This window comes from Pundamilia nyererei, unplaced genomic scaffold (genome assembly GCF_000239375.1).
Source record: "Pundamilia nyererei isolate P.nyererei 1_Seehausen unplaced genomic scaffold, PunNye1.0 scaffold00020, whole genome shotgun sequence".
Lineage (NCBI taxonomy): Eukaryota > Metazoa > Chordata > Actinopteri > Cichliformes > Cichlidae > Pundamilia > Pundamilia nyererei.
The window spans coordinates 2685707-2711883 of NW_005187421.1; the positions used below are offsets into that span (position 1 = coordinate 2685707).

Sequence of the window (26177 nt, forward strand, 5' to 3'; positions counted from 1 at the left end):
ATATTTCTAAGCATAAATGACAATCAACAATACAAAACCTAACAACTTGTATCCATTTGGCAGAACCATAACTTCTACAAGTAAAAACCCCCCTAAAACACCCAACCAGACACTCCAAATCTACACGTCTGTACACTCTTTCTGAACTGCTCTTCAGCACCTACGCACAGCAACACTCAGACCCTTTTCTCTCATCAAAATCCAGCAGTGTGTGGGCAACCCACTGGTTCTCTAGGAAAAACTCCAACACAGCAACTTCAGCTAGGGGCTTGTAAGTATTCACACATCCAAAGAGCAACAGCGGAAAAACAGACAGTCCAGTTTCAGTCAAGGTTTATGCTTCCTGAGCTTCTACATAGGTAAGCTCTCATGGGTTAAGCTCCACCTCTAGCTCTATTTCTCAGAAATATGACTTATTTCAGGCCCCGAGGGGCTATTTTGGAGCAAGGGATTTTTGGAGCACCAAGATTCACACCACACCTACCACCTATAGCTAAACTCAGGGTTCATAACAAGACCCCATGGGTATATGTTAGGTTCAGCAGGTCTCTGAATCCCCATTAGTGCGCCCTCCCTTTCGTACCATACACCCTACCACGAGCTCTTAACCCCCAACAACATGACTTCCAGGGGTCACAGGGCACATAAACAACAATGTTAGATGGTATCATCAATTCATTCTTGGATAAAAGTAAAAACCATTCATACACAAAATGCACATGCCAACTTTTGACAAAAGATACTACCTTTCATATTTAACACTACATATGTTTTGAAATTATTGTTTTTCCAGAATGAAAGCAGCTTTGTAGAGAGGGAAACAAAATGTATTTTTCCAGGAGGAAAATTGGTTGGTGTATTTGACGATTCAACCAAGACTTTCATTAATTTACCCCAAACAACAATTTGTTTTCTGCTTAAGTGCCTGGGAGAGTGGGCAAACTTTGCAGCCACAGTATAAATGAGATTCAGCTCTATTGATTCATGTGGGTAAAGTGGGGTCACCGCAAAACAGAAAGAAAGGAAGACAAAAAAAAAAGGGCCTGCAACAGAGTTCCAACAACAAATAATCACGACAAAATAAACACCTCGAGGATAATAGTGTACACTGAAGATAGCATTGCAGTATCTTCATTAAGATGGGGTGAACAATAGGAGGCAGCTAGCTGTCAATAAAAGCATGCAGACAATAGATGAGATGCTTGTATAAAATCCATGAGGGGCATTTTGATGAGTCAGTTAGTGTGGGTAAAAAGGGATCAAAACCAAAACTTCTTAATGATCTTCCACACTTTGCACTCAGCTTACAATATAGAAACCACTCTGCTCTCAGACGTCTTCACTGGGAAATCAAAAAGTTCCCCTAAATGTGCGTCCAGTCTAAATTTCATTAGTTGCTCAGAATAAAACTCTAAATGTATATCTTGCCATTCTCTTGCGGCCCCAAGAGTGATGGACAGCATTCTGAATCCACTTCTCCAGGATTACCCTATTTCAGCTGTTTTTTAATTGAGTTTTAGAAAAGCTCAGTAGCCATGGCAGGATGATAGCAGGTCCTCTGAGGCTTCACCCAGACTAAGCATGTGAAACTCATAGTCTTCAGTAAAAAGGTCATGTGGAAGTTAGAGTATTAATTACAACCAAAAGTCACCGGCCTCACGAGGGTCCCCATTTTCCATATACACAATACTGGGTTTATTAGGGCCTGTGTTTCTTTGCAATTAACCTCAAAGTAATCTTTTAGAAGAATGATAATGAGCCGAGTGTCTGTCAAAAGTAATGAAGATCTTGAGCTTTCCGCACTGACACATTGTGATTTTTTTTTTTAATACATTCAGCTCATTAGGAGCAGTATGGAAGAAAAGTGTCTCATTCACACAAACTTGCCCTCTTCACCTTTGTCCTCTCTTTACTGCTCCCGTGTCAGTCTTTGCACTGTTATTCCCTGTACTGACTCTCCCAAACCAATTAGTAAAAAGTAGATAATATACTGAACTGGTACTATTTCTAAATGAAAGTGAGGTCACATTGACTAGTGCACAAATAAAAGGAGAATACTCTGAAAAGGGTGGCAGTGCACAAAATAATAAAAAATAAATCTGTGAGAATGAAACGATCAGTTAGCCAAGCATGGCCCTACAGCCATTCCACTGGACCTGAACATGTAAATCCTCCACCGAGGTGGGGCAATCTATCAAGAGTAACGCTGCAGAGAGATATGTAGTGGAGCTCAGGACTCTACATAATGACACCTGCTGGACTGAACAATGATTTTATTTTAAAATGCTTTCTCTGAACAAGTTTAACCCTCTCGAGGCAGGCCGATTTGCAACAGTTAAAAACTAACAACCTGATTATCCCACATACATATTTTATGAGTTTTTTGTTTACTCAGAAGTACCACTGCAGGACTTGGTTGTGCATTAGCAACAAAACGTTTAATTTGAGCCTGAGAAGGTTAAAAACATAGTAACAGAGCGTACATAACAGAGCCTTGACCATCAGTAACTGTCATTAGAATTACACCACCCTGCTTCATTTTTATCATTGTCACGATTCAAGAAGGCTGCTCTGTCTTTACTCATTTGTGTGGAATCTTGGGTACTGGGGCTTCTAGTCTGTTCTTTACTCAACTTCCACTTTCCCACACTGCCAAAATTAATTCCGTCATCACTCTGGTCCAGTTGTTTTTTGGGGGGTTTTTTTTGCCAGCCTTCTGTGAACCAATCAGCACTTTCTTTTATTTGCACCTGCAGCAATATGCAGCTGCTCTGACTTTGCATACAATATGCACCATCCTGGGTGGATTGTACTCAGTTAACATAGAAGTAGTCTGGTTTTGCATTCTCTGCCACTCGGGAGACTAATCAGCTGATGCGGATTTTTCTTCACAATCAATTACTAATTTTCCCATTCAAAAAGCTACACTTCTATTCTATTATATAATAATAATTTTTCTATCAGGATAATACATGACACCTGCCAACATTTAGTACATAAATGACATGACCTTCATTTTCTTTAATTTATGATGAAGGCCACTTACTTGAAACATAGCATGCTTATCGAAATGATGAGAATTTCTTGAAGGAATAAAAATGTGTCAAATTTCCTTAAATTTTATGTACTACTTTTCTTGTTGACACAATATTTAAACAACGTGACTTTTGTTTAGCACCATCAAAAAGCCAATACTATCATCTCTACAGGGTTTCCCTGAATATGAAATATGGCTTTTATTTCACTTTAAGTGGGGGTTAATTTACTCAAGCCCAAACACTTTTTTTCTGTATGAAATGACCAAAAGTTGCAGAAAAATACATAAACATTGAAAGACAGGAAACATAGACTCTTTGCCTTAAATATACTTGAACCAGTTGTGCTTAGGTGTACAGTCACCCCCAAAGGCCCATTGTGAGCCAAGAAAAGCCTTGTATGAGGAACACACCTGTTTCAAAGATTTATTTTTGAGAATAGACTTATAAGTCTAGCAGAGGCAGACAGAGATCTCACTAGAGTATAAACTGGATTTTAGCATTCAGTCTTTTGGACTTTTATTCGAGTAAAATGACAAAAGAAATAACAAATACACAATAACTGATTTGCATGGCCACTCGGAGGCTGCAGGAAGAAGCTATAAATGCAACAGACATCTAATGAACTCATTACTGGATAAGGCAGACTTGTTTGCAAACAGTTGCTTATTCACTCATGTTAGGCATTACACCAAGAAGTAAGAAGTAAGAATGTCTTAGAGTTGCAATTCTGATCAATAGTCAAATATTAATTCCAGCACTGTTTGCTGGACTGACTTCTCCTCTGGGAAGTGTCTGAATCTTTAGCTGTTCAATGCCGCCACCAGGTAGTTGCTGTTTGCTTTTTAGTCCTGAGCATATAGTGCAAACCAACTTTTAGAGAAATCGCTCAGGCTGTTAAACAATAAGATAAAAAGCTAGCTCTTTCAGTCTGCCACAGTTTTTTCCTATCAATTGGTATTAGTGTGACTACATCTTAAGACTACGTTTTACTTTTGGGATAATGCAGTCATGCGGTATGAAAAACATCTGCCTTATGTTATCCTGCCATTAATTACGGAGCAAAAAGTTTTGAGATATTATAAATTTATAGAACCAGCTAAGAAAAAAAGCCCCACCACAGCAGAACCTGGCATGTAGTTTTAAGCAGTAGGTATGGTGACAACTATTCCTGAGTGCAGCATGATATTTTACCACTTACCCATTTACTTACAGTCTCCATTAATAAAGAGTCCCCTACACAATGATTGTTTTGAAGTGATTTTGCAGAGGGACATTTTTCTAAAGGACGACTGTTCCAGGAAGAAATACTTAGAAAAAAAAGACAATTTTCTCAGAAATGAATTTCTACTTTTCTACTCTTTAGAGGCTGTTTTAAAGGCCCATTATTGGCTCTAAATGCACCGCTACAGTCAAGTCCACAAGTCCATTTTTGGACAATGATTTTTGTAATTTTGATTTGTACAACACTGCAGTGGATTTTAACTCAAACAATGAACATGTGATTGAATAAGAGACTTTCAGTTTTAATTCAAGTTATTAAAAAAATTATTCCTCTAGGAATTATACTTATTTTTACACATAGCCTCCCATTTTCAGGGGCTCAAAAATAGTTAGACAACTGACTGACAATCAGTACCTAGCCAGGTACAACCTGTTCCCTTGTTATTTCATTACAAATTAATCTCTCAACATAAAGAAATGTTGATGCAAGAAAAACGCCTTCACAAAATCGAATCAAGTCAAGAACACACTCAGGGAGGTGTATCATTGTCAAGGCCTTCATGAATGCAATTGCAGAGGGTTTACCAAGAAGTGCAAACCACTGGTTACACTCAACAAAAAGGCCAGATTAGAACAGCTCATGATCTAACCTACCCCTAAACCCAAACCCTAACCCTAACCTTCCCCAGCATAATAGAGGTAGTATTATGACATAGCTTAATGCCATATGTCATGGCTGCAACTGGAACTGGATCACTAGTGTTTATTGATGATGCGACTGGTGACAGAAAAAGGATGATTAATTCTCAAGTGTGCAGGGCTCTTTGCTTAGATTCAGCCGAAAGCTGCAAAACTGATTAGACGGCACTTGACTGTGCAAATGAATAACGACCCAAAGCATACTGGAAAAGGAACCCAGGAGTTTTTCAAGGCAAATTCCCCTTGAGTTTGAGCTGAGAGTCTGCACTTGAATCACATCTCTGTTCTTTGATTTAAAATCCACGGTGGTCGTGTACAGAGAAAAAAAAACAAGACAAAAACCCCCCAAAAAACACAAAAATGTTTGACTGTTCAAATACTTATGGTCATGACTTTTTAAGAGCAATATAAACAAAGACTGGATACAACCACAAATGTGACAAGGGACTGTGGGGACAAATACAAAGATTATAATGACCATTGTGAGATCATAACAAAACTCTAAATGTTAACAGTAAATGTAAATTTGCCTTAAACCTGGCAAGAATGTGTTTTTTCCACTTTGTTACTATTATTTACCAAATATCGATTTTCAGATGAAATCTTAGCATTAAACAGGGCTATTGTTTTACAAATAGTGTGACAAATGTAAGTGTAAGCCTCTTACCGTTCACTTGAAGAGTGTGGGTCTGAAACAGTTTTTCATATCCATCAGCATAACAGGTGTAGTTGCCCATGTGGGTAGTGGTGACCTTGGTGAAGTACAGTGAACCGTCATCCCCAAAATCCTGCCACACATAGAAGGAAAATAAATAAATAACAGCTTTTATCACTTACAGAAAGCTACCAGAAGCAGCAGGTTTGGCTTTAGGCATTGAGAGCTTGAAATGAATCGTGTCAGTTGAAATGCAACAAGCCTGTGGCGTGCAGATGAGAATCGTTTATAGAACAGGAAATTAAAACTACCACATGACAACCAAAAAGGCACATTGCTGAGCTAATGGCCATCAATCTAAGTCAAAAGTTGAAGCCATTTTGTCCCACAGAACACAGTTAAGAAGAATTGTTTTCAGTTTTTCCAATCAGTGGCAAGAAATCTGATGGAAAGGAGCTGAGGTGACAGATGATTACTGTAGAAATTACACATCCATCCATCGGTGGTGCGGCTATATCAGATGCCGTAGGGTAAGAAGTACACCCTGAACAGGTTATTCACGTTCACATCTACAGTCAATTTAGAATCACAAATTAACCTAACCTCGTGCATATCTGTGGACTGTGGGAGCTAGAGTACCTCCCACTGATAAACGCAATTTCCACACAGAGTGGATTCAAACCCACAAAAATTACAGTGTTTCACAAACAAAAACAATGAAATATTAAAAATAACAAAAGACACTCATTTGAAATGTAACTGACCTTGAAAAAGGCAAAACATTGACACTTTGTGTCCATGCATGTTCCACAAATACACAAAGCAATGCTCATGTGGTTTATTTCAAGCGAAACAAAACCAAAACCAATCTATGAAAGCCAACTGAAACATGATTAATTCATGCTGTGTTGTGGTTATTAAGCCAGAGAACAGGAAAAGAAAATGGTGCCGGACATGGAAGCAAAGCAGGCAGAGGAATAAATTGTTCAAGCTGCAGCACAGAAAGAAGCCCCCAAAGCTAATGAGCCCGTTGATGGTGTGCTGGCAAAGAGTGAATGTCTGCCCTCTTGGTAAGATCACACTGCAATAAAAAGTCATCTTCACAAGTTACTATAATACATTTTGGTATTACGTTGAGCCCTGGAGTAATATAATAATCTACTCCTAAAAATTAATTAAAGAGGTGCTCTTTTTCTGCATTGGATTTGTATAAAGTAATAAAAAGACTTCTTCTGCTTGAAAGAAAAGTAAAAGTGTTTTTCTCGTTTTTACAACCCTAAAGGAGAAAGAAATTTAGTAGTTTACTTTTGACCTAAACATGCTAATAATGCTAATGCACAGGAAGTTACCTGGAATATTATGGTTGACTATTATTTATTTCCTATTTATTGACTCATTCATTAGTATTAGTGTAACTATTTATTGTGTTTGGCTATTTCACTCTTGAATTCCAAGTTGTTGACACAGTTTTTTAAGGTAGTAACTAAAGAAGACATTAATATTTAGAATCTGCTTCTATATTTGAGAGGAAAAAATAAACGTACATTGAATTATATAACAACACTCCTTTAAGCGTATCATCTAAATCAAGCGAATACATTATAAATCTTCTGGGACTACTTAAATAAGTGCTTGTTCTTACAATAACACTGTGTTGCACAGTGGCTTTTCAGAAATGAGCGTGCTGCGGCACTTTGCCTTCATTAGAGTTTTCACCATTGCCATCTAACTTGATGAGGGCCAAATGCCAAAACGTGTTCACTTCTGATTGCTGCTACGCTTAAAAAAAATCATTCAGATATCTTTTAGCAGTGTGAACATTTGCTCTTAAGGATATCCTTGATTCTGCTTCAGTGCTTCTGGTTTATTATACCTGAACACAGCATTGTCAAGACTCAGCCTTAATTACAACCCTCTATCAGAAGAGTTCATAAGAAGAAAAGTACCTTTTCTCATTAAATAGCTTTTAACATTTTGATCACATCTCTGCCGGCTTTACATCTTGACATTCAGCTTACCCTTAAATGTCTGCAGATGAGCGAGGACAGGCAGTCCTCGTGTTTACAGGCAAACTGCGTGTTTATCGGTTCGTCCCAGTGTGCTCCGATCTAACGTACAAGCTTGGTAACGGGTCGGGCTGAGTGAAGCATCAGCGCTCCACAATATGAGGGGAAATCGATGGTGCGTTTTGGCCCCTTGGGCTCAGAGCATATTGTGTCACCTTCTTAAATGAAAAATGAATGGGGGGAGAAATGAAACTCACAGGGGTGGAACGAGCCACGGCGGAGGCTGTCGACAAGATTCCTCCACCTCACCTCACCACCCTAACCTCAGCTATCAGCAGCACCCAGCACCCAGCTCTGTGCACACGAAACAGGCAAGGGTAGGACTACTCGTAGGGAAAGGAGACAAGGGCAGGCAGAGGTGGATTTACAAATAGGCCATAGTCCTCAAGAAACTATAATTAATAAAGCTGTCACTGCCCAGTCACCTCTGAAAGGACACCGAAGAGCCACCTCATTGAATAGCTAACCTGTGGTATGATGAGGCATGTCAGACAATGGCCTTTGAAGACGTTTCTAGCTCAGCCTCGTGAAACTTTGTTAGAAGAACACAACATTTTGAGTAAAAATACCCTTCAGTGTAAACAAAGACAGAAATGTTTTGCAATCCAGCTAAAAATAGGCTGTTCGCCATTAAAATGTCAGTTCAATTTTATACAAAGAACCATTTTATTACTTACCTCTGTGTATTTCTATCCATGCAAATATTTTCAGTTTTATGTGCCTATGTTTATGAGATTTCAGCTGTTGTAATTACTCCTGCGCCCCAGCACAATGGAGGTGAATGGTACTAATCTGTTGAGCTAACAAAACTGACATTTAAAAAAGGCGCATCTTTTCCTAGAAACACTTTTTTGTTTCAACTCCTCTTTATATAAAGTTTTGTATTTTGATTGTTTTTATGTTTGTAGGCAACTTATCTATGAATGCTTCATTGCAGATTCACTGCTTCGAATTGCCTTTTGAGAGGAAAGGAAAATGTTGGAAATGGATTGACTTAATCCACAGAGCTCACTCTCTAACTTAAGAAGACAGTTCCTGGAGAGAAATACAGCTGCTGAAGTTAATTTGTTTTGATGTTGCACGCATTGCAAACAAAATTCAAGTCACCTCTGTCATAGCGGGAAAAGCTGTAAATGTCAGAGAGACATATTTCTAAATGTGACATAAAATACCTATCTGCACGGCTGACCACTACCAGGTATTTATTGGAATGTATTACCCTTTAAAATAGCAATAAGGTGAAAGTATAATAGGCATGTAAAATTTGCTTTCCAACCTTACTTATGCTAATAATCCTAGTATCTTCTACTAGCTTAACACCTTTATTTTGGCAAGGTTACTTCTTTAGATTTAACTGTCCCATAAAAGTTTGCATGGCAGTTCATGTGTAATATTTTCAGACTTTTTTGTCCCATCCCTGAGCTGACAGACATGATTTGTTGTCAGCACTTTACAGCTTTGTGGGCTTTTTTTGAGATGAAATAACAGAAAACGTGAATTGATGTCAGTTTGGTGAAACCAAAAACCAAAAACACCATACCTGAGACGGGAGCTGCTGGAGGAAAAACAGAAGTCAAAGATTTAGAGGTTCATTTCTAATCAAAGCATTTATGAAAGAGATGGATTCCAAACCAAAAAAGGGAAGCAAATAATAAAGTACCAACGTTTTCTTAGCCACTTATCCAAATGGGGTCTATAGCCTACTACCAGCTGTCAAGGGGCGGAAGTTAGGTCACCAGTCACAGAGTAACAGACAGAGAAAAATGGCTAATTTAAAATCACCAATTAACCTAACAAGCATTCCTTTGCACTGTGTGAGAAAACCGGTGCAAATCGAAGAACCCCACACATTGACAGGGAGAATATATACACACAACCAGGAGATTTGTCTTGGCACGTGCTCAGTAATTTAGGTACATTTCATCTCTTATCCATGAGACTTTTTCAGTCTCAGCTGATTGCAGGTTTCCCCAGTCTTATAAACAGTACAACTGCATAATGATCAAAATTATCATCATTATGTATCAATGAGCCACAAGCTCGGTTTCCTGATCATTGACATGCAAATTGTCATGAGCATTAATCAGTGGCCATGAGCATTACTCACAGAAAACTGGAGAATGGCTGAAATCACAGACTGCTTGAACTCTGAGATGGTCATTCCTTTTTACATAAATATCCGCTCAAACCAGAATTCCTTCCTCATCCTTTCATTTAAAGAGTGGCCACTGGCATGTAGGTGTAAAGAGTGATGATTGATTGCAACCACTTAGCAGTGGTTACTTGGTTTCCTCAGTGCTTTTGGCACTAGTAAGTAGTAATCCTGCTGTGAACCTGATGCTTGCTTGAGGTGGACCATTTCTTGTGCATTGCATTTCGGGTTTGAAAGCCACAGAGACACAAAGTTAAAAAAAATATGCATCTCAACTCTTCCAACACTCGTGACATATATGAGATCAACAATGCTTTTCACTTGGGCAGCGAGTGTCCTCCTTTTCTCTTGGATCTCGTAACTCATCGTTATGCAGTGGTGGTAGTTTTGATCGTTATGCAACTGTACTGTTGATAAGCCTGGGGAAACCTGCAATCAGCTGAGACTGAAGAAGTCACTTGGATGAGTGATGAAACATTTGTACCACTGAAAATGTTGCATCCAAATGAACTCGATCAACTTTCTGGAAATCGGGAGTTATTAACCTGCCCTAGTGCTAACTCTTGCATCATCAAGGCTTAGTAAAAAATGATAAATGCACTTGTCTCAAATATGAACATTTGCAGTTTTTGCAATTTGTTTCTTGTTTTATAGTGTTTAACTGTGGCATCACTTTAGGAGATATCAGCTATTCTCTCAGCAAACTGTCTGTTGAATGCACACTGACACGGCAGCAAGTCACCCAGTACAGACAGTACAGAATATGAGCTAAGCTTCCAGACCATATGATTGCTTTGCTAAATTACATGTTTTTGTAGCTATTTTAAAACAGGACACTGAGTTTCAGTTATTTCATGTATTATCTGAAATGTGTTATCACAAAACTTGATTGAATCATCTGTTAGAAACAGCACAGGAGTTGCATTCAATTAAAAAAAAAACAGCTGCTTAAGAATTATATCAGATAAATACCGACTTCAATGCATGTGATCAGAAAGGAGAATAAGAAACATTCTGATAAGCTTGTGCTGTTTCCTGTGTTTCATCTTCTCCTATTGAAGCTTTAGTGTCTGTCTTCAAAACATGTCTATTTTTAAACATATGCATGTTTTTTATGATTCAGATCAAAGATTTTGGTCCTAATGAGATATGTTTCTATTGTGAAAGCACTAGTTTAAGTAGGACGTACTACTCTGAAAGCTGCTGAGAAATACTGTATACAAATCCCTTCTAAATACTCCTTTAAATAGATGGATTTTCAAACTTTTGAAAAATTACAAAAATGTCATCATCTGAACTTTTGCCAAAACCAAAGAGTCATCATCCCCAAAAGCAAATACGAAGGTACACGCACAAACTCTTGCACAGAGACATGCACAGTACACAACTGCGTCTTTGGCTTGGCCACTCAGGGAGGATTGAAATACTGACAGCCTTGGATGATGATGCAATAGCCAGCAACTGTCAACTTCACGGAATTACAGTAAGCTGCTTTGTCAAAATTCAGAGAGGCTCTATTGAACTCCAGGATACAAGCGCCCCGCTGGGATTAATGTGCAATTCACTAAGTCTGAGGGAAAAAAAATCTAAAATAACAACGTTCTAAAATTGGGAGGGCCTGCGAGATTACACAGCATAAATCTCCCATGTGTACTCACAGGAATATAACTCCAATTAAGGCTGGCATCAGATGCTCACAAATATTAACAGACAGCAATTATACAGAAATTGTCTGCAAGGCAATTTGGGAAAGGGCTTGTGGATGCCAAATGCAGGCAAAATCCATTCTCCTCTCTGGAAAGAACAATGATTGACTGGATGTCTGAGGGCCAAAAATAAATCTGGAATGAGCTGCGCCTGTTCCACTGGTAGTTCCTCTTGATGCTGCGTGGCTTTCACACAGTATTCTGTTAAAAAGCAAGAGGCTGTTAGCATTCATGCTGATTGTCTTGCTGACACTGTTTAGTGTAAGTGAAGAGGTAATCTGAGCAACAGCAGAGGTTGTAAACTTGGGCGTTTTTAGGTACCAACAAAAAAAATCTAATCTGACAATCGCATACCCCGAGGATCAGACTAGATCAAGTTCTCTCAGTATGAAGTGCCAGATTAGTCCCTGTAGTTGTCCAACTCAGTTTCACTTCATGAAGCTGCACTGGCATCAACCCAACAGGCTGTGTGTACCATAGAGCGAGAGGCATAGCGAGTATAATTTATGTGTCAACATTTACCACAAGTACTATGAAGCCCTGGGGGTACCAAAGTGGGTTAGGGTTAATTAAAATGCAAACTGTTAGCTGAAGCCTTCTTTCAACTCCGCTTTCTCCATGATGTGCAACTCAAACCTTGAGTTCTGTGGACGGACATCAAATTTTGATGCTTTCTCTAAGAGTAAGACGTTTGCAAACCACAAAAGTCAGAACTCTGATTACCAGCACAGCCTGTTCTCCTCCCCGCTCTCACAATAATGGGAAAAAAATGTATGAGTAGAAAAGGTGGAGAGATTTTTTTTTCATCTAAGTTCTGATGTAAAATCATAGCAATGCCCAACAGTTTTAAAATAGGTCATTTTTATTCCTTCGTCTATATGCTGTCATTTTTCCCAGCTATTGATGAACTCCAGAGAAAGCATTTCTTCATAATGAACCTCATTCAGTAGCAGAAGCTTTCATCCCTGAGCTGACATTTGAATTGAAACTACACCTGGGCAAGATCTGATACTGGTCACTGTGGAAACGGATGACAGTGCATGAAAAGCAGACAAAGACCACCTCTCATTGAGATGCTGAACTCTGCCGTGTCTTCAGGCAAAATAAGAAGATGAAACAAAAAATGGTTTTGTTGAATCTTGCAAAACAAAAAACAAAGCAGTAAAACAGTTCTTGAAAAAGACATATGAAAAAGATCAAAGTCCAGGTTGACCTTACAAAAACTTGCATTTCACTTTTTTTCACTTCCATAAATCCTCTCAAGCGTTCTTGAGAAAAAAATCTGACTTACGTATGGGGTTGGCACAAGTTTCTATAATAGTTGCACATCACCTCCATCCAGCACCAGCACACTAGTTTAAAGCCAGTTGATGGTGCCAAGGATGACTGGCGACAGCTGGGCGCCTCTTACTCATTTTAAGGGTCATCAAGATTTAATGGTACATTAGTGGCTTCGCTGGGTTTCCCTTTATCTTCTTCGACAGTGTTGACTTAATTATGCACAGCAGTATCACACTCATCTTGGTCAGCCCAGACACATGGAGAGGAAAAGGGTAAAGCAAAGGAGCTGCCTCTGTACCTCTCTGTGTATCTCGCTACGTTAAGTATCCGTGCTCCTTTTGATGTGGATGAAAGTGACACAGAGGGCTGTCTGGGGCCGTGCATACAGATTAAAACGCCGACACATACGCACACGCAGTCTTTCACCAAGTTGTAAAAGTAGGTCCTTCCTCTAGGGCTGAACCCCTTCGGTATCCCCCTTCATCTTTTGTCTTTGTCTGAAATCCCAGCCCCTCCCAGCAGTCTCTAAACACAGACACCAGGAACACAAACTGACATTCCGGATTACTGTCAGGCCTACAATACAAAGCCAGTGCCAACAGTCAAATAAAATGCGCTGACAATCTGAGCCACTGCCAAAAGAATAAAGCTGAAATATGATGAGAAGAAAATATAGGAGGGATTTTTTTTGTGTAATTTTTTTTCCAAAAGGAAAAAAAAAGTGACAGCCCTGCAAAAACTGCAAATTGGTGAGACTTGCTGCTGTGAAAATGCAATAATTAGAACGATTCAAAGTTCTATGCACATCTAACTAGATTGCATCTATTTAGAAACAATAAATTAAAGGCAGTTTTGACAGGTAGCTCTTACATTGATATCTTCCAGATTCAAGGAGTTCAGATACTGATGGTTTCTCTTCCACAATATAGGAGGTCTCCGTTCACCTGTGATGGCGCAAGTCAACACAGCACTCTGGCCCACGGTTACTGTTGTCACGCTGACTTTCTGGTCCTCTGGAAGGGTGAGCAGGTACGCATCTGTTGATGAGATAAACAGAAAAGTTTGAGTGACTGTCTTTGGCTCAATTTATGATTTTTGAAACATTTAACCTTCTGAGTAAAAGTAGCCTCTCTAAACTATGAACATGAAGGCTAACAGTAAAAAAATATGATTCAACTCATTCATCCTGTATTTTTTCTGCAGTGAGTACTCACGGGCTTTTCATTCTTCTAATGGCTCACAATTTACCCACTGAGATGTTTCAAAATTCATGGATTTCTCACATCTTTCTTGAAGCATAAAAACGAAGCATAAAAATAAGACACACAATACAAGCGTGTCTCAATTAGTTGCTACCGTGCTATAGCGGGAGACACTTCTTTTTTTAAATATGCACCGAGGCAGCACAATTATTGCATTTTGCACAGTAATGAGAGGGAATTAAGTTTAACATTCTGTAAACACTTTGCATAATTTATGTGAAGATACTTTAATGGAAGTTCTGCTTTATCAGCCTCTCTGCAGAGTCTGTGTCCACCACTATGTATTTCTTTTTTTAGCTAAAAGAACAAACCTGACACTCTTGGGAGGCACCAGTACTACTCTTCGGCTGACTACTAAAATCTCAACTGAAGCGTGGTGCTTTGTAACTTAAAGCTGGAATATTTTTAACATGCTCAGTGTTCTAAGAGTTTAAAACATCTCCATGCTGTTGTAAAAGCCCAGGAGTACACACTTTCTGATGAAAGTAACATTGAAATCAAAAAAGAAAAAGGAAAAGAAAAAAATTCTCTATGTTCACAGAGGTTCCCCACAGAAACACAACCCCTCACCTCAACCAGAGTTAGTTTTTTGCTCGCTTCAGTATTTCTGCAGTACACCAAAGTCTTTAAAACCTCATTCTGATGATGATGAGACCAACACAGAGAGAATACTGCAAGTAAGTCAGATCGGGTAGCTTGGCGAGAGGTCACCATGGCTGAAGTTGTTTAATGCCTTGGTGCGTCCAGTATTTTGAAGAGACAACAAGTACAATTTACAGTCCAACATTCTTTGCTGACATTATGTAATGTGGCCTGTGAAAGAATGCCTTTTAATCTTTCTCTTGGGTAATGAGCAATGGAGCAAAAGGAAACAGAGACTCAATTTGTTCTGCTCCTAAGGGCATGAAATACAAAACCTAATGAAAGAGCAGGTCCAACAGTGTTCACTTGCCACAGCCCAGAGAATGAGGATGAGAACACCTTCAATTACAGCATGACTCCTGTGGCCCTTTTACCAGTGTCTGCTGATTGCTTTTTTTAACCTTCTCACTCATTTGCTGTGTTTGGTCCACTTGTTGTGTCTTTGAACTGTGAACTTGGCTAGCGTGTTAGATCCAAGCTAATCACACTGAGACCGCGTGAAAACTCATACTCCTTTTCAGTGGGAAGCTTTGAGTTAAGACTTCTAATCTCACATTTGGCCCAATGAAACCCTGTTTAAGCCCAGGCAAATCACTACTAGGATTACATCAAAATTAGAGGATTAATGAGAGCCCTTTCTTCTGAGTGAAGAATAACTAAGTTTAAATGATTATACTGTTAGTGAAGTGTTGAACAAACTCTGCTGTAATTTATAAGGCTGCAGTTTCTTCTAGAAATTTTTTTCTTATTCAACTGCTGAAAAAGCGATTAAAAAAACACTGACTACCACTATAGCTCATTGGAGTGAGTCAGTGACCCATATACCATTAGGCTATTGCATTAGTCTGTGCTTGAATAGATGCATTGGATAGATGAAAGAACAAATACTCCTTAGCTACATCAGGAAGATGACCTATGTGCTTAGAGAATAACTCAAAGCAAAAACCCAAGAAATAAGAGCAAGAAAAGGAACCATTATGGAAGGATGGATTTCTGCACGGCATGTACCACCAGCAGATGGAAGAAGTGGCTGATATCGTAAAATCCTATCAATGGCTGGACAAAACTGGGCTGAAAGACAGCACAGAGGCCCTAATGATGCCAGTACAGGAATGAGCTCTCAACGCAAGATCAATAGAGGCTGGGGTCCACCACAGCAGCCAAGACCCGAAGTGAAGGCTGTGCAAAGATGCCCCTGACACAATTCAGCACATAACAGCAAGATGCTCAAAGTCTATATATAACCAGAACACCATAAACAAGTGGCTGGCATAGTATACGGGAACATCTGTGCGGAGCATGGCCTGGAAATTCCTCGCACAAAATGGGATACGCCCCATAGGGTGGTTGAGAATGACCAAGCTAAGAGCTGGTGGGCCTTCCAGATAAAGGTAAATAAACTGGTGATGGCTAACCAACCGGTAGTGGTGGACAAACAGGAGGCCATAGTGATACATGTAGCTATAATACCCAGCTGACATGGTCAGCTAAATCTGTCATAACAACTTCAGGAAGATGGAACTCGCAAACCTAGAGGTATACCAAGGGCTGAGAGAGGAGATAGTAAAGATGTAGAAGATAAAGGCAACAGTAGTTGCTATCTATCTTCAGTAGATAAACTTGAAGAATAAACTTTAGATTTCTTAATAGTTTTTTATTTTGTTATATTCCTATGTGTGTCAGCACGACAATCCCCTAGGAGATGAAAATTAAAGTGTTTCCTTCTTAATAACAAATGATCTTGAACACAAATATTGAAGTTGAAAAGAAAAGAAAACATTCAAACTAAAACCTAAAAAGCAAACATATTTGCTCATTAGTCAGTCTCTTTTGTTGGTTAATGATAAAATGTCATGTGATGCCCAGCACAGACAGTATTTTTTTAGACGGAAATAAATAATAAACCTGCCACTTGTTTTGATTTAGAAAAAGCATGGTGTAAATGATATATGAAAAGCAATAACCAGCTTCATAAACGATTGGAACATCTCCCCTGTGGACACCGTAATATGACAGTCATTTGATGGAACACATTTGATTAATTAAGAACTGCTTCAATGTAATAAAGACATGACAACAGTTGTCAGCGGGGGTGATATGAGAGCTGTCATGGATGGAAATAAATAATAATGACTGAAGGGAAATGGAAAAACATTTAGGAGCAAAAACTAGTTTTATAACAGCTCATTAGATGTGTTTTTTATGCAGTGTTGATGTACACAGACAACTTCAGGTCAACAAGGGAAACACTGTTTCAGGGCTTACAGATGCACTGCTCTCTTTAGCTCACCTCTTCAGTAATTTTTCATGTTTCAGCAAAGGGGATCCACTGCCACAGGTAGCATATAACGTCTGCTAACATAACAATTTATGTCGCCCCCTTTATTTTAGAATATAAGACAAATTTGTAAGGACCCTAAGTATGGCGCAGGGTTGGTAGACAGTAAAGATTGTGTAGGAAGGCCAAAAAAACTGTTTCCATTGTGATGTTTGCGGGCACACAACGACCCAGTGGCACTGGTCGTGTTTGCCATATACTCTCTCTCAAGAGCCTGAGGACATTACAGCAGAACTCATAGTGCACAACCCTGTAAATAAGTGCTACTGATGCAACTGTTGACCTATTGCACCCTCATTGTGTTTTCTTAAGAACACTGCAGGCTATATCAATGAAAACTGAAGCAGCAGCTCCAGCTCGTGTCACTCGCCTTAAATACTTAGAAGTTGTCAAAATGGAAGAATTGCTTCTGCTTTTAAAGCTATTAGTATCTAAGAGACAAGGTGACATTTTGCCAGGTTCACCAATTATTACTTTTCAGATGTTCCACAAGAGGTTTTTTTGGGGGGGGGTGTGTCACTGTTTTTGCTTAAGAATCACACAATTTGTCCACTGGTTTTTTACCTTCCGTCATAAATTTCTTTCAAATGCTTGGCAGGCAAATTTAAGATGACTATATATGCTTAAAACAGACATTTATCAGTTCAAACATTTGATTTGTACTCTTTGTACTACTATCATTAATAATTTAAGAGATCATTGCATTCTATTTTTATTGACAATTTGGTAAGTCTGGTTTACATTTATCCTTCCTGTAATAAATGGTTATTTATTTTACTTCAACTTTGTTTAAATCAAAGTTCATGAGAAAATAATGGGCTGAGTCTGAGTGTACTTTTACCAAATTCATGTTACATTAACTATAGTCATAGCAACCCAAAATGAAGCAATCAAGGTGTCAGGTAAAATTAACAATGTCCAGAAGAAAACATAATTGGGAAAATAAGAAGAAAAAAAAAGCAAGGAAAACAAAACACAATAACATGACCCTCATGCAGAAAGCAAAGATTTAAGAAAAGTGGATCCTCAGTCACTCGTGGCCACATACCTCCTCCTCCCCTGACACTGATAACAATATAGCCAGCAGATCAAGGAGCTACTTGGTGCTCTACATGATGCTGAGGTGGTGGTGGGTGGATACACTGACAAAAATCTCCTTCAATAATGTCCTCCCTAACCATTCAATTACAGCACCCTTGTATCGTAATGCTTTTGGAATACGCTGCAAGCAACAAACTCGATTTGCTGCTGATCCCCAGGGGGATAGAAATCTGTGAAGGTATAGGGAGAATTTTAAGAAGAAAGTGGGCAGGCAGACAGGCAGGCAAGCTTTAGCTATTGGGTGGAGCAAGGGTGGGATGGAAGGGAAGGGATCCGACCCGAATGAGAAAATCCTCAGAGAAAGGGGAGTCTGGGCGGCCAGAGCCAGCTGAAAGCCTTCAGCGTGCAGGAGCTCCTGTGTTAAAGATTTATCAGTGGAGGAAGTGGCGCCGGCTCCTCTTTTTGGTCTGATTTGAGGCCTGAGGGACTCAGCCCCCAGAGAAGGATCAACCTTCACCGTTCGACCTGTAATTAGTGATTAACGGTAAGGTCCAGACTTTTGATTTACTCTCCTCTGCTCTCAGAAGGGGATGTTGGTCAGTGGCACGGCACAAGGTAAATCACCTATTGCACTGGAGGCAACAAGCTTGTCAGGGAAAATAGGCTCTGCCTAGAGGACGCTGCAAAGGACCAGCTGCATGAAGACAAATTGCACCAAGGTTGCTTAGCCAACCCTCTTACTCCATCCTCTATCATGCTCTGTCGCCCTCTTTTTCAAATACATGCTCACTCGAGTTGTCTTTCTTCACCAAGTCTTTCATTCCTTTCTAACTTACTCCCTCGCTCAATCCTAATGACATTCAATATTACCAAAGCTGAACGTCTGTGTAGCCCCAATTGCTTTTGAGTTTGACATTTTGAAGAGGAGATAAAAGTATTTTTCCCTGATGCTCAGTATTCATAGATCATATGCATAGACTCAAAGGTAAAAAACACCCCCCCCAAAAAAACAGAATACACATTCATCTGAATGCTCTCTGATCTTGGATGGTTGACTTGATTTGTGCAAACTTTCTCCCAAAGCAAGAAGAATCGAGTCTCTGCTTCTGTGTTTTTGATATAGCGCATGAATGACTCTGTGGACTTGGATGTTTGGCAGAAACAGAAAATAGTTTGACTGGTGAAACATTCCCATGTCCTTTGTTTTCCCAAAGAAGATTCGTAGTTTTGCTTTTCATGTTGAACTGCTGTGGCTTATTGCGCTACTTAAAGAAAAGAAATCGTTCCCTGTATAATAAGAAACAAAACACTAATCAGGTGACTTTTTATGCATTTATTAAGAGAAACCCACATTGCTGACAGGGAAACATTGCGCCTTTCCTTCATTCCTTACTTGGTAATGCAGAAACAACCTAGCTGTGAAGACCAAAAAGCAGTTTTTGACATCACTGGGAAAACTTGGTGAGAGAGTACAAATGAAAGGTTTAACATAACCATAATTGTTGTTCAGGGGAGAAAAAGATGTAGTCGGAAGAAAATTACAGCTTACAAGATTACCTACAAGAAGTTGACTGCATGTTATAAAAACCAATTATTCCAAAACAATCTTACGTAAGCTCAAAAAAGGCTGAGCTTACACAGAATATTTATATTATGACACTATGAAGCATTTTTTTACAGTTCTCTCACCAAACTGCCATAGATAGATTGGCGACCTGTCCAGGGAGTACGTTAAAACAGCTGGGATAGAGACTGCGACCCTGAATTGGATAAGTGGAAGAGAATGGATGGATGGATGGATGTGAAGTAATAATGGCTCTCTTATTTCAGTATATTCTTTATACTAATAAGTATGTGTACACAGTAGCAGTGTCTTCTTATTCCACCAGAGCTGCTTTTCATTACTGTGTCTTATGCGATGCCTTGCTTTTTCCAAAATTGCTTTTCATTGTGTTTTGTCCTTAATTCTTTATGCAAAATAGGCAAATTATTTAATAATTTTTCAAAGAATGAATAAGCAGACAGGAAAATATAAACAGATGCAGACATGGGACTTGTTAACGCATCATCACGTACTTGTAATTAAGATCTTCTGAGCAGATCTTTTGAGCTTAGACGTTGATAACTGTAATCGATATTGTCAGAGGCAGCTGTACTTAACGTTTGCACAGGTGAATTCTGCAAAATAAATAATAAATTTGGGTTTGTTTACATGGAAAACACTGCAGCTCAACTTCAGGTCAAAGAACAACGAGCTGCCTTTTATGATGAATCTGTGCTTGTAAGAGATGATTATATAATGCACAGCTATAGGGGCGGCATCTCAGCATCTCGTGTCACCTTTCACCATCTTGTGAAGGAGGATAAATAACTGTGCTTTTGCAGCTTGCTAAAACCATCTTAAATATGCAAAAAAAATTACAGGTATTAGGTAAAAGGTGAGAATATTATTATTATCACCTTCAACCCTCCTCCCACGAACATTCTAAACATCAGGATGGCTTTAAAACAGTCACAAATGGCCTTTGTGAGTGCATTACCTCTGGCTGATCAGCCTCTAGTCTGTTTCCAAGCTGCTGGTAGAGATCCTGAGGGACGACCTGCATTAGTATGCTACAGAGCTTAAGAGGATGTCTAATTGGACTAATTTTATCACAGCTACCTTGTGGAAAACAAGTAATGAAAAAAATCCTCCATCTTCCTGCTATAAGTAAATCACACGGCACTTAAGCTACAGCATAAGAGAGGCTATATTTCAATGACTTCTTATTTCTTAAATATAAAAGCCACTAGGCCACTAATGCTGCTGACTCCAGTATGTGCTGATGCACTTTACTGACAAACATCAGGCACCAGTTTGTGTGTTAAAGGGGCAGTATACACTTCCACCCAACTGTCTTGGTTTCTGCTAGTTTTTCAGCAACATTACAGCCAGGCCTACACCTTCAAATAGATGACAGGAGATGTTAAATGCTGAGAGAAGCAAATGAATGCAGCAACCCGTTTATGCTGAAACATTCCTGACAACCAAAAAAGCAAGTTGAACCTTTCTCACTCAGAGAGCTGTAGAACTTATTGTAAGAAATTTCTCCTCACTGGGAATTTAAACCTGACCCATCAGTGGCACATGAACAGTAGTGAAGAGTTAATTCATTGAAACCCCACTGTTTCCAACCTCGTTGTGCACAGGACTAGCTGCCATGGAGAAACATGTTTCACAAGTAAACTTACTGAGTACCTTGTGCCCACTGAATCAGCATAGTGAAACTGCAAAGCTCATACTGAAATTGGTAATGTATTGGGGTGGCAGGGGGGGCTGGTCTCGCTTGTCCCCCCACAGTGTTGGTTTGCAGGGTGATGAGTCATGTCAATGGGAGCGCATACATAGACAAATTATACCACACTATCCATCCATCCATTCGCTTCCGTTTATCCTTTTCAGGGTCGCGGGGGGCGCTGGAGCCTATCCCAGCTGTCATAGGGCGAGAGGCGGGGTACACCCTGGACAGGTCGCCAGTCTGTCGCAGGGCCAACACACAGGGACAGACAACCATTCGCACTCACATTCACTCGCACATTCACACCTAGTGGTAATTTGGATTATCCAATTAACCTATCCCCACAAGTTGCATGTCTTTGGATGGTGGGAGGAAGCCCACGCAAACACGGGGAGAACATGCAAACTCCACACAGAAAGATCCCGGCCTGATGGTGGAATTGAACTCAGGACCTTCTTGCTGTGCGGCAACAGTGCTAACCACCGTGCCACCGTGCTAACCACCGTGCCACCGTGCTGCCTTATACCACACTAATGGACTAAAAAGTACTTTACTCGAGGATTACTTCAAATTTAAAAAGTACATCAACTTCTTCTTTTAATAAATTCTGGAGATATAGCAGAAACATGTTTGAAAATGAGCCACAAGTTATGAAACCATTTTAGCACTTGAATGAAATACTCAGCAGGGGTTTTGACAAGCAACAGTCAGACTATCCATTAACTCTCACTCTACCATGGGTGCTGACTAACAGCAAACTTGACTTAATGGAAGCAGCTTTTCCTAGAAGAGGCCTGGCTGATGGTTTGGATGTCTAATTATAATCTTCAGAGAAGTAAAGGGTGTAAGTCAACTAATTTTCAAGCCTGGCAAAGTCTATATTACACCACGCGTGGGATAACACATGATTAGAGGTGGACTAGGTTAAAAAGAAAAAGAATGTGAATAAAAACAATTATAATAAAAAAGAAACAAGAAAAGATAATTAATAAAAACCAAAAGGAAATCACAACTGTACAGCCAGAATTGTTATGCTCCTCCAAATCAATTTTAAAAAGGCTAATAAGTTTGAGCATTCACTCTAGCAGCTAATTGGAAATGGTTTCTCAAGTGAATCTAGTATTTGCTCAAACTTAGGTTAACTTTAATTGATTTATATTTTTTAAATTCACTGACAATAATTTGGTTGGCAACATACAGCAAAGAAAAAAAAAGGAACATGGCATTGGGTCAAAAAAATAAAGGTATTACACAAGCAATGTTTCGTTATAACAATTAAGTGAGCGGCTTCACTGAAACACTCGTCCTTGTCACAACTATTTTTTTTAAACCAAGAAGTCCACTCTGCAATTTCCCTTTAGGTAACAAGCTTTTGGAATGCCACCAACACAACAACCAGCTTAGTTGGGTAAAGAGTTAGGTAAGGAGTAATACATGACTCAGTTAAAAAAAAAAAACAAGATTATTTTTTAAATGACACTCATCTTATTAAGGATTCAAAAATAACTACACATAACAGATATTACGGAAGCCTATTCATGTTTTATGTGTCTAAAATAACAAAATATGAGCTGATATATTTTTAAGTCACTAATTTTCTGCCTTAAAAATCTGATGTGGGTTGGACTCTACTAATGAAAGAAACACTCATCTCGATGTTTCAAACAGATAAATAAAATCCTTCTCCTCCCGCACAAAGCTTTGAATAATCAGGCCCCATCTTATCTAGACCTATTGATACTATATGACCGATATAGAGAATGTCCCTTTCACCTACTTGTGGTTCCTTTTAAAGTAGAAAGGGAGGCAGAGCTTTTAGCTTTCAGGTCCCTCTTCTGTGGAAACCGCTTTCAGTTTGGATTCAGGAGATAGACACACTCTATACTTTCAGGATTAGGTTTAAAACTTAACTCTTTGATAAATCATATAGCTAGGGCTGGCTCCTGCCTTAGGTATGCTGGAATAGACCTAGGCAGCCAGGTGCTTCCCATGATGCACTGTATATAAAGTACCTTTTGATTTGTTGTAATGTGATGCTATGTCGATAAAATTTAACTGAATTGAAAATTAGATTTCAGAAAAAAATATATAACATTATGTAATTACATATTTTATAATGTCTACGGCTGGCAAAATATTACAGTATGTGAATGACCACGGCAGACCCGGTGACATATTTATGCTTTGCAGCACACTTTATTTCAAACACGGTTGCTGTACATCCACACACTGAGCTGCAGCTCTCCCACTGCCAGCTCAACATAACAACAACCACTATAACAGGACCCGGTGCAATACTTAAGTCGGCGAGGCATGATTGCAGATGCCGTGCAGGTGCGTACGCCTTCCCTGCACGGCACTGCAGGCCACGCCCCACCATATAGTACCACAGCATTATCTTAGAACACAACTGGATATTGCACTAATATAACAAAACGCACTCATAGCTTACTTCAGGTGTGTTAACATGTGTCTGGATTATTCTTGCACTCTAAAAATGTATTGTTAATTTTGACCATCCCCCAAAGCACAATAACCAGGCTTGGATTATTTTTTTAATGTTTTTTTTAATATAAAACGCTTTTGTTTAACAAGTGGACAGAAATAGACTTTTGTTAAAGTAACACAGATTTATTGCCTTAACTACATACTGATCAATCGTGCTAAAATGCAGTCAGCTGCCCAAGGCTCATTTTGAACCAGGAAAAATCATGCTGTAGGTAGATGGATATGGTGGATAACCCCTACATGAATACACATCATGTGTTTTGATGCAGACAGTAGAAATTATTTCTGTGTGAGGATCACAAGAGTAATATATGATAGCTCACGTTACAGTCCATCTTAGCTTCCCACCAATCCCTCAGGAGGCCAGCAGGCACTCCAAGGCTTTTTAGTCTCAGCAGAAATCAAAGAGGTGGTTATATTGGATATGTGTTCTGTCAGCAGGTGTCATGGTTCAGATCAATATGTTGATAACCAAGGAGACTGGAGTATGTCATTACTATGAATCAGTCAAATATTGTATATTCGATTAACTACATACTGCATCCCACATTCTTTAAATAAACCACCTATTTCTATCATGCTAACAGGATATAACCTAAAGTAGGGCAAATACAGTTTACAGTTGAAATGTAAGAAAGGGGCTCAAATCTGTATAATGTCTATGGACCTGAGAGGGGGGTTTGTTAGAGATAGATTTTCAAACTAAAGTTTGCCTCAGGCTGCATTCATCCAGAGAGATCTTTCCAAATACTTTCAAATTCATTTTCACTGTTGTCTGCCAAGCAGTATGCCTCAAGATTGCATTCAGTAGGTGTTCCCAAACTAATAACATTTAAAGTGTGCGGTGCACAGGCAAAGCACATTGTGATTGTACAGCCAACTTCAAAGAGCTTAAAAAGCTCACTAACACAAGGATTCAGTCTCTGTGTGAATTGCACGCATCAGCTTTCAAAAGCCCTCAATCTAAAAGCACCCGACTTGGCTAATCTTAAACCACCCTTTAGACACTGTCCATTCTTTCAGCTTGTGGATTTGGTTCCTGAATTTAAATACAACAAAAGTTTATTTGCAAGTGCGCAAAAGAGTGTAAAAAGTCTACAGTAGTACTTTTTTCTATGTGCCTTTTGAATTGGCGTAGCACCTTCTGCTGTCCTCAGTTGCTTACTGAGGTTTTTTCTTTCTGGTAGTTGTTTAATTTGAGTAAAGCAAAGAAAGAGATGGATTTCCACAATACGGGGAATATTTATCTTCTGCTATTTCACAGAGGAAAGTATCAGACTTAGCATTAAAGCAGAAAGGATCCTACTAACTACAGATATAGTAGCAAGCGTGATACATTTGCCACTTGTGCAGGCAGCAGCGTCTTCTTTTAAAAATAAAAAAATACAAGTGCTGCTACTGTATACTGACTAAACATGGCATAAAATTTGCACTTTACAACAAATGCCATAGTGCAGGTATAACTACTGTATGTACTGTATTATAGATTTTGTTACAACACATTGATCTGTACATATGGTTTTTGACAATAAAGATGACTTTGACTTGACATTCGTATTTAGTGAGACATGTATATTTACCATAGTTGAGTTTATTTTCATGTTGTATTGCTATAAGATTCCTTATATATTTTGCTCTACTCTAATATGACAGATGTTACTGTATATATCATTTTGCGCATGTAAAAGAGCACTGCCAATGCTAAACAGTCTTCTTCTCTCAAAGGAAACATTGCTGCTGGACTAAAACAGCTCATTTGTAGTTCAGGTCTTTTTCTGTCTCCATCACTATGTGAATGAAACTATTTGCTGCAGTTGCAGCATTTTAAAACAATCAAAAAGTTGAGTTTTTTTGTAATGCCAAAATGAATCAGAGCAGACTGGGCTTTTTGGAAGACAGATATTAAAGAAACAGACTCTAAAACTGAGTGCTGCAGATAAAGGATGGCAAGATGTGGTACAGTATGTAAAAGATAACTAACATAGTTTAAGCATGTAAAACTTTTCTATGAGACCCCAAAATAAAATCAAGGTGCCTGGTAATGAGCATGATGCGGGTGCTTCAGTGTCTGTGCAATGTATTTTGTCACTCGTGCGCCAAAAGTTAATGACACTTTGTGATAGATGACACCTTATCTATTTACCCATGATGCACTGAGCCATCATTCACCAAATTATTCAACGATGACATGGTACTCACTATCAGCAGCATGGCAGACATCATTCATATCTGTAACATCATCTAATTAAAAGACATCACTTCTGCCAGACAGTTTCCTTACTGCTAGCTG

General features: G+C 39.1%; 1 protein-coding gene across 3 annotated transcripts in view; it reads right to left on the minus strand.

Moving 5' to 3' along the window:
- Positions 1 to 26177, minus strand: part of fstl5 (follistatin-like 5) — a 190816-nt gene that overhangs the window by 52419 nt on the left and 112220 nt on the right. The window contains exons 7-9 of one of the 3 annotated variants that reach the window (XM_005726503.1): positions 13689 to 13855; positions 9220 to 9231; positions 5626 to 5746 (exon numbers count right to left, since the gene is read on the minus strand). In XM_005726503.1, coding sequence (XP_005726560.1) covers positions 5626 to 5746; positions 9220 to 9231; positions 13689 to 13855 — 300 coding nt within the window. Of the gene's footprint in view, positions 1 to 5625; positions 5747 to 9219; positions 9235 to 13688; positions 13856 to 26177 lie in introns of all 3 variants that reach the window. The other 2 variants (XM_013909182.1, XM_005726504.1) reach the window with 2 other exon arrangements.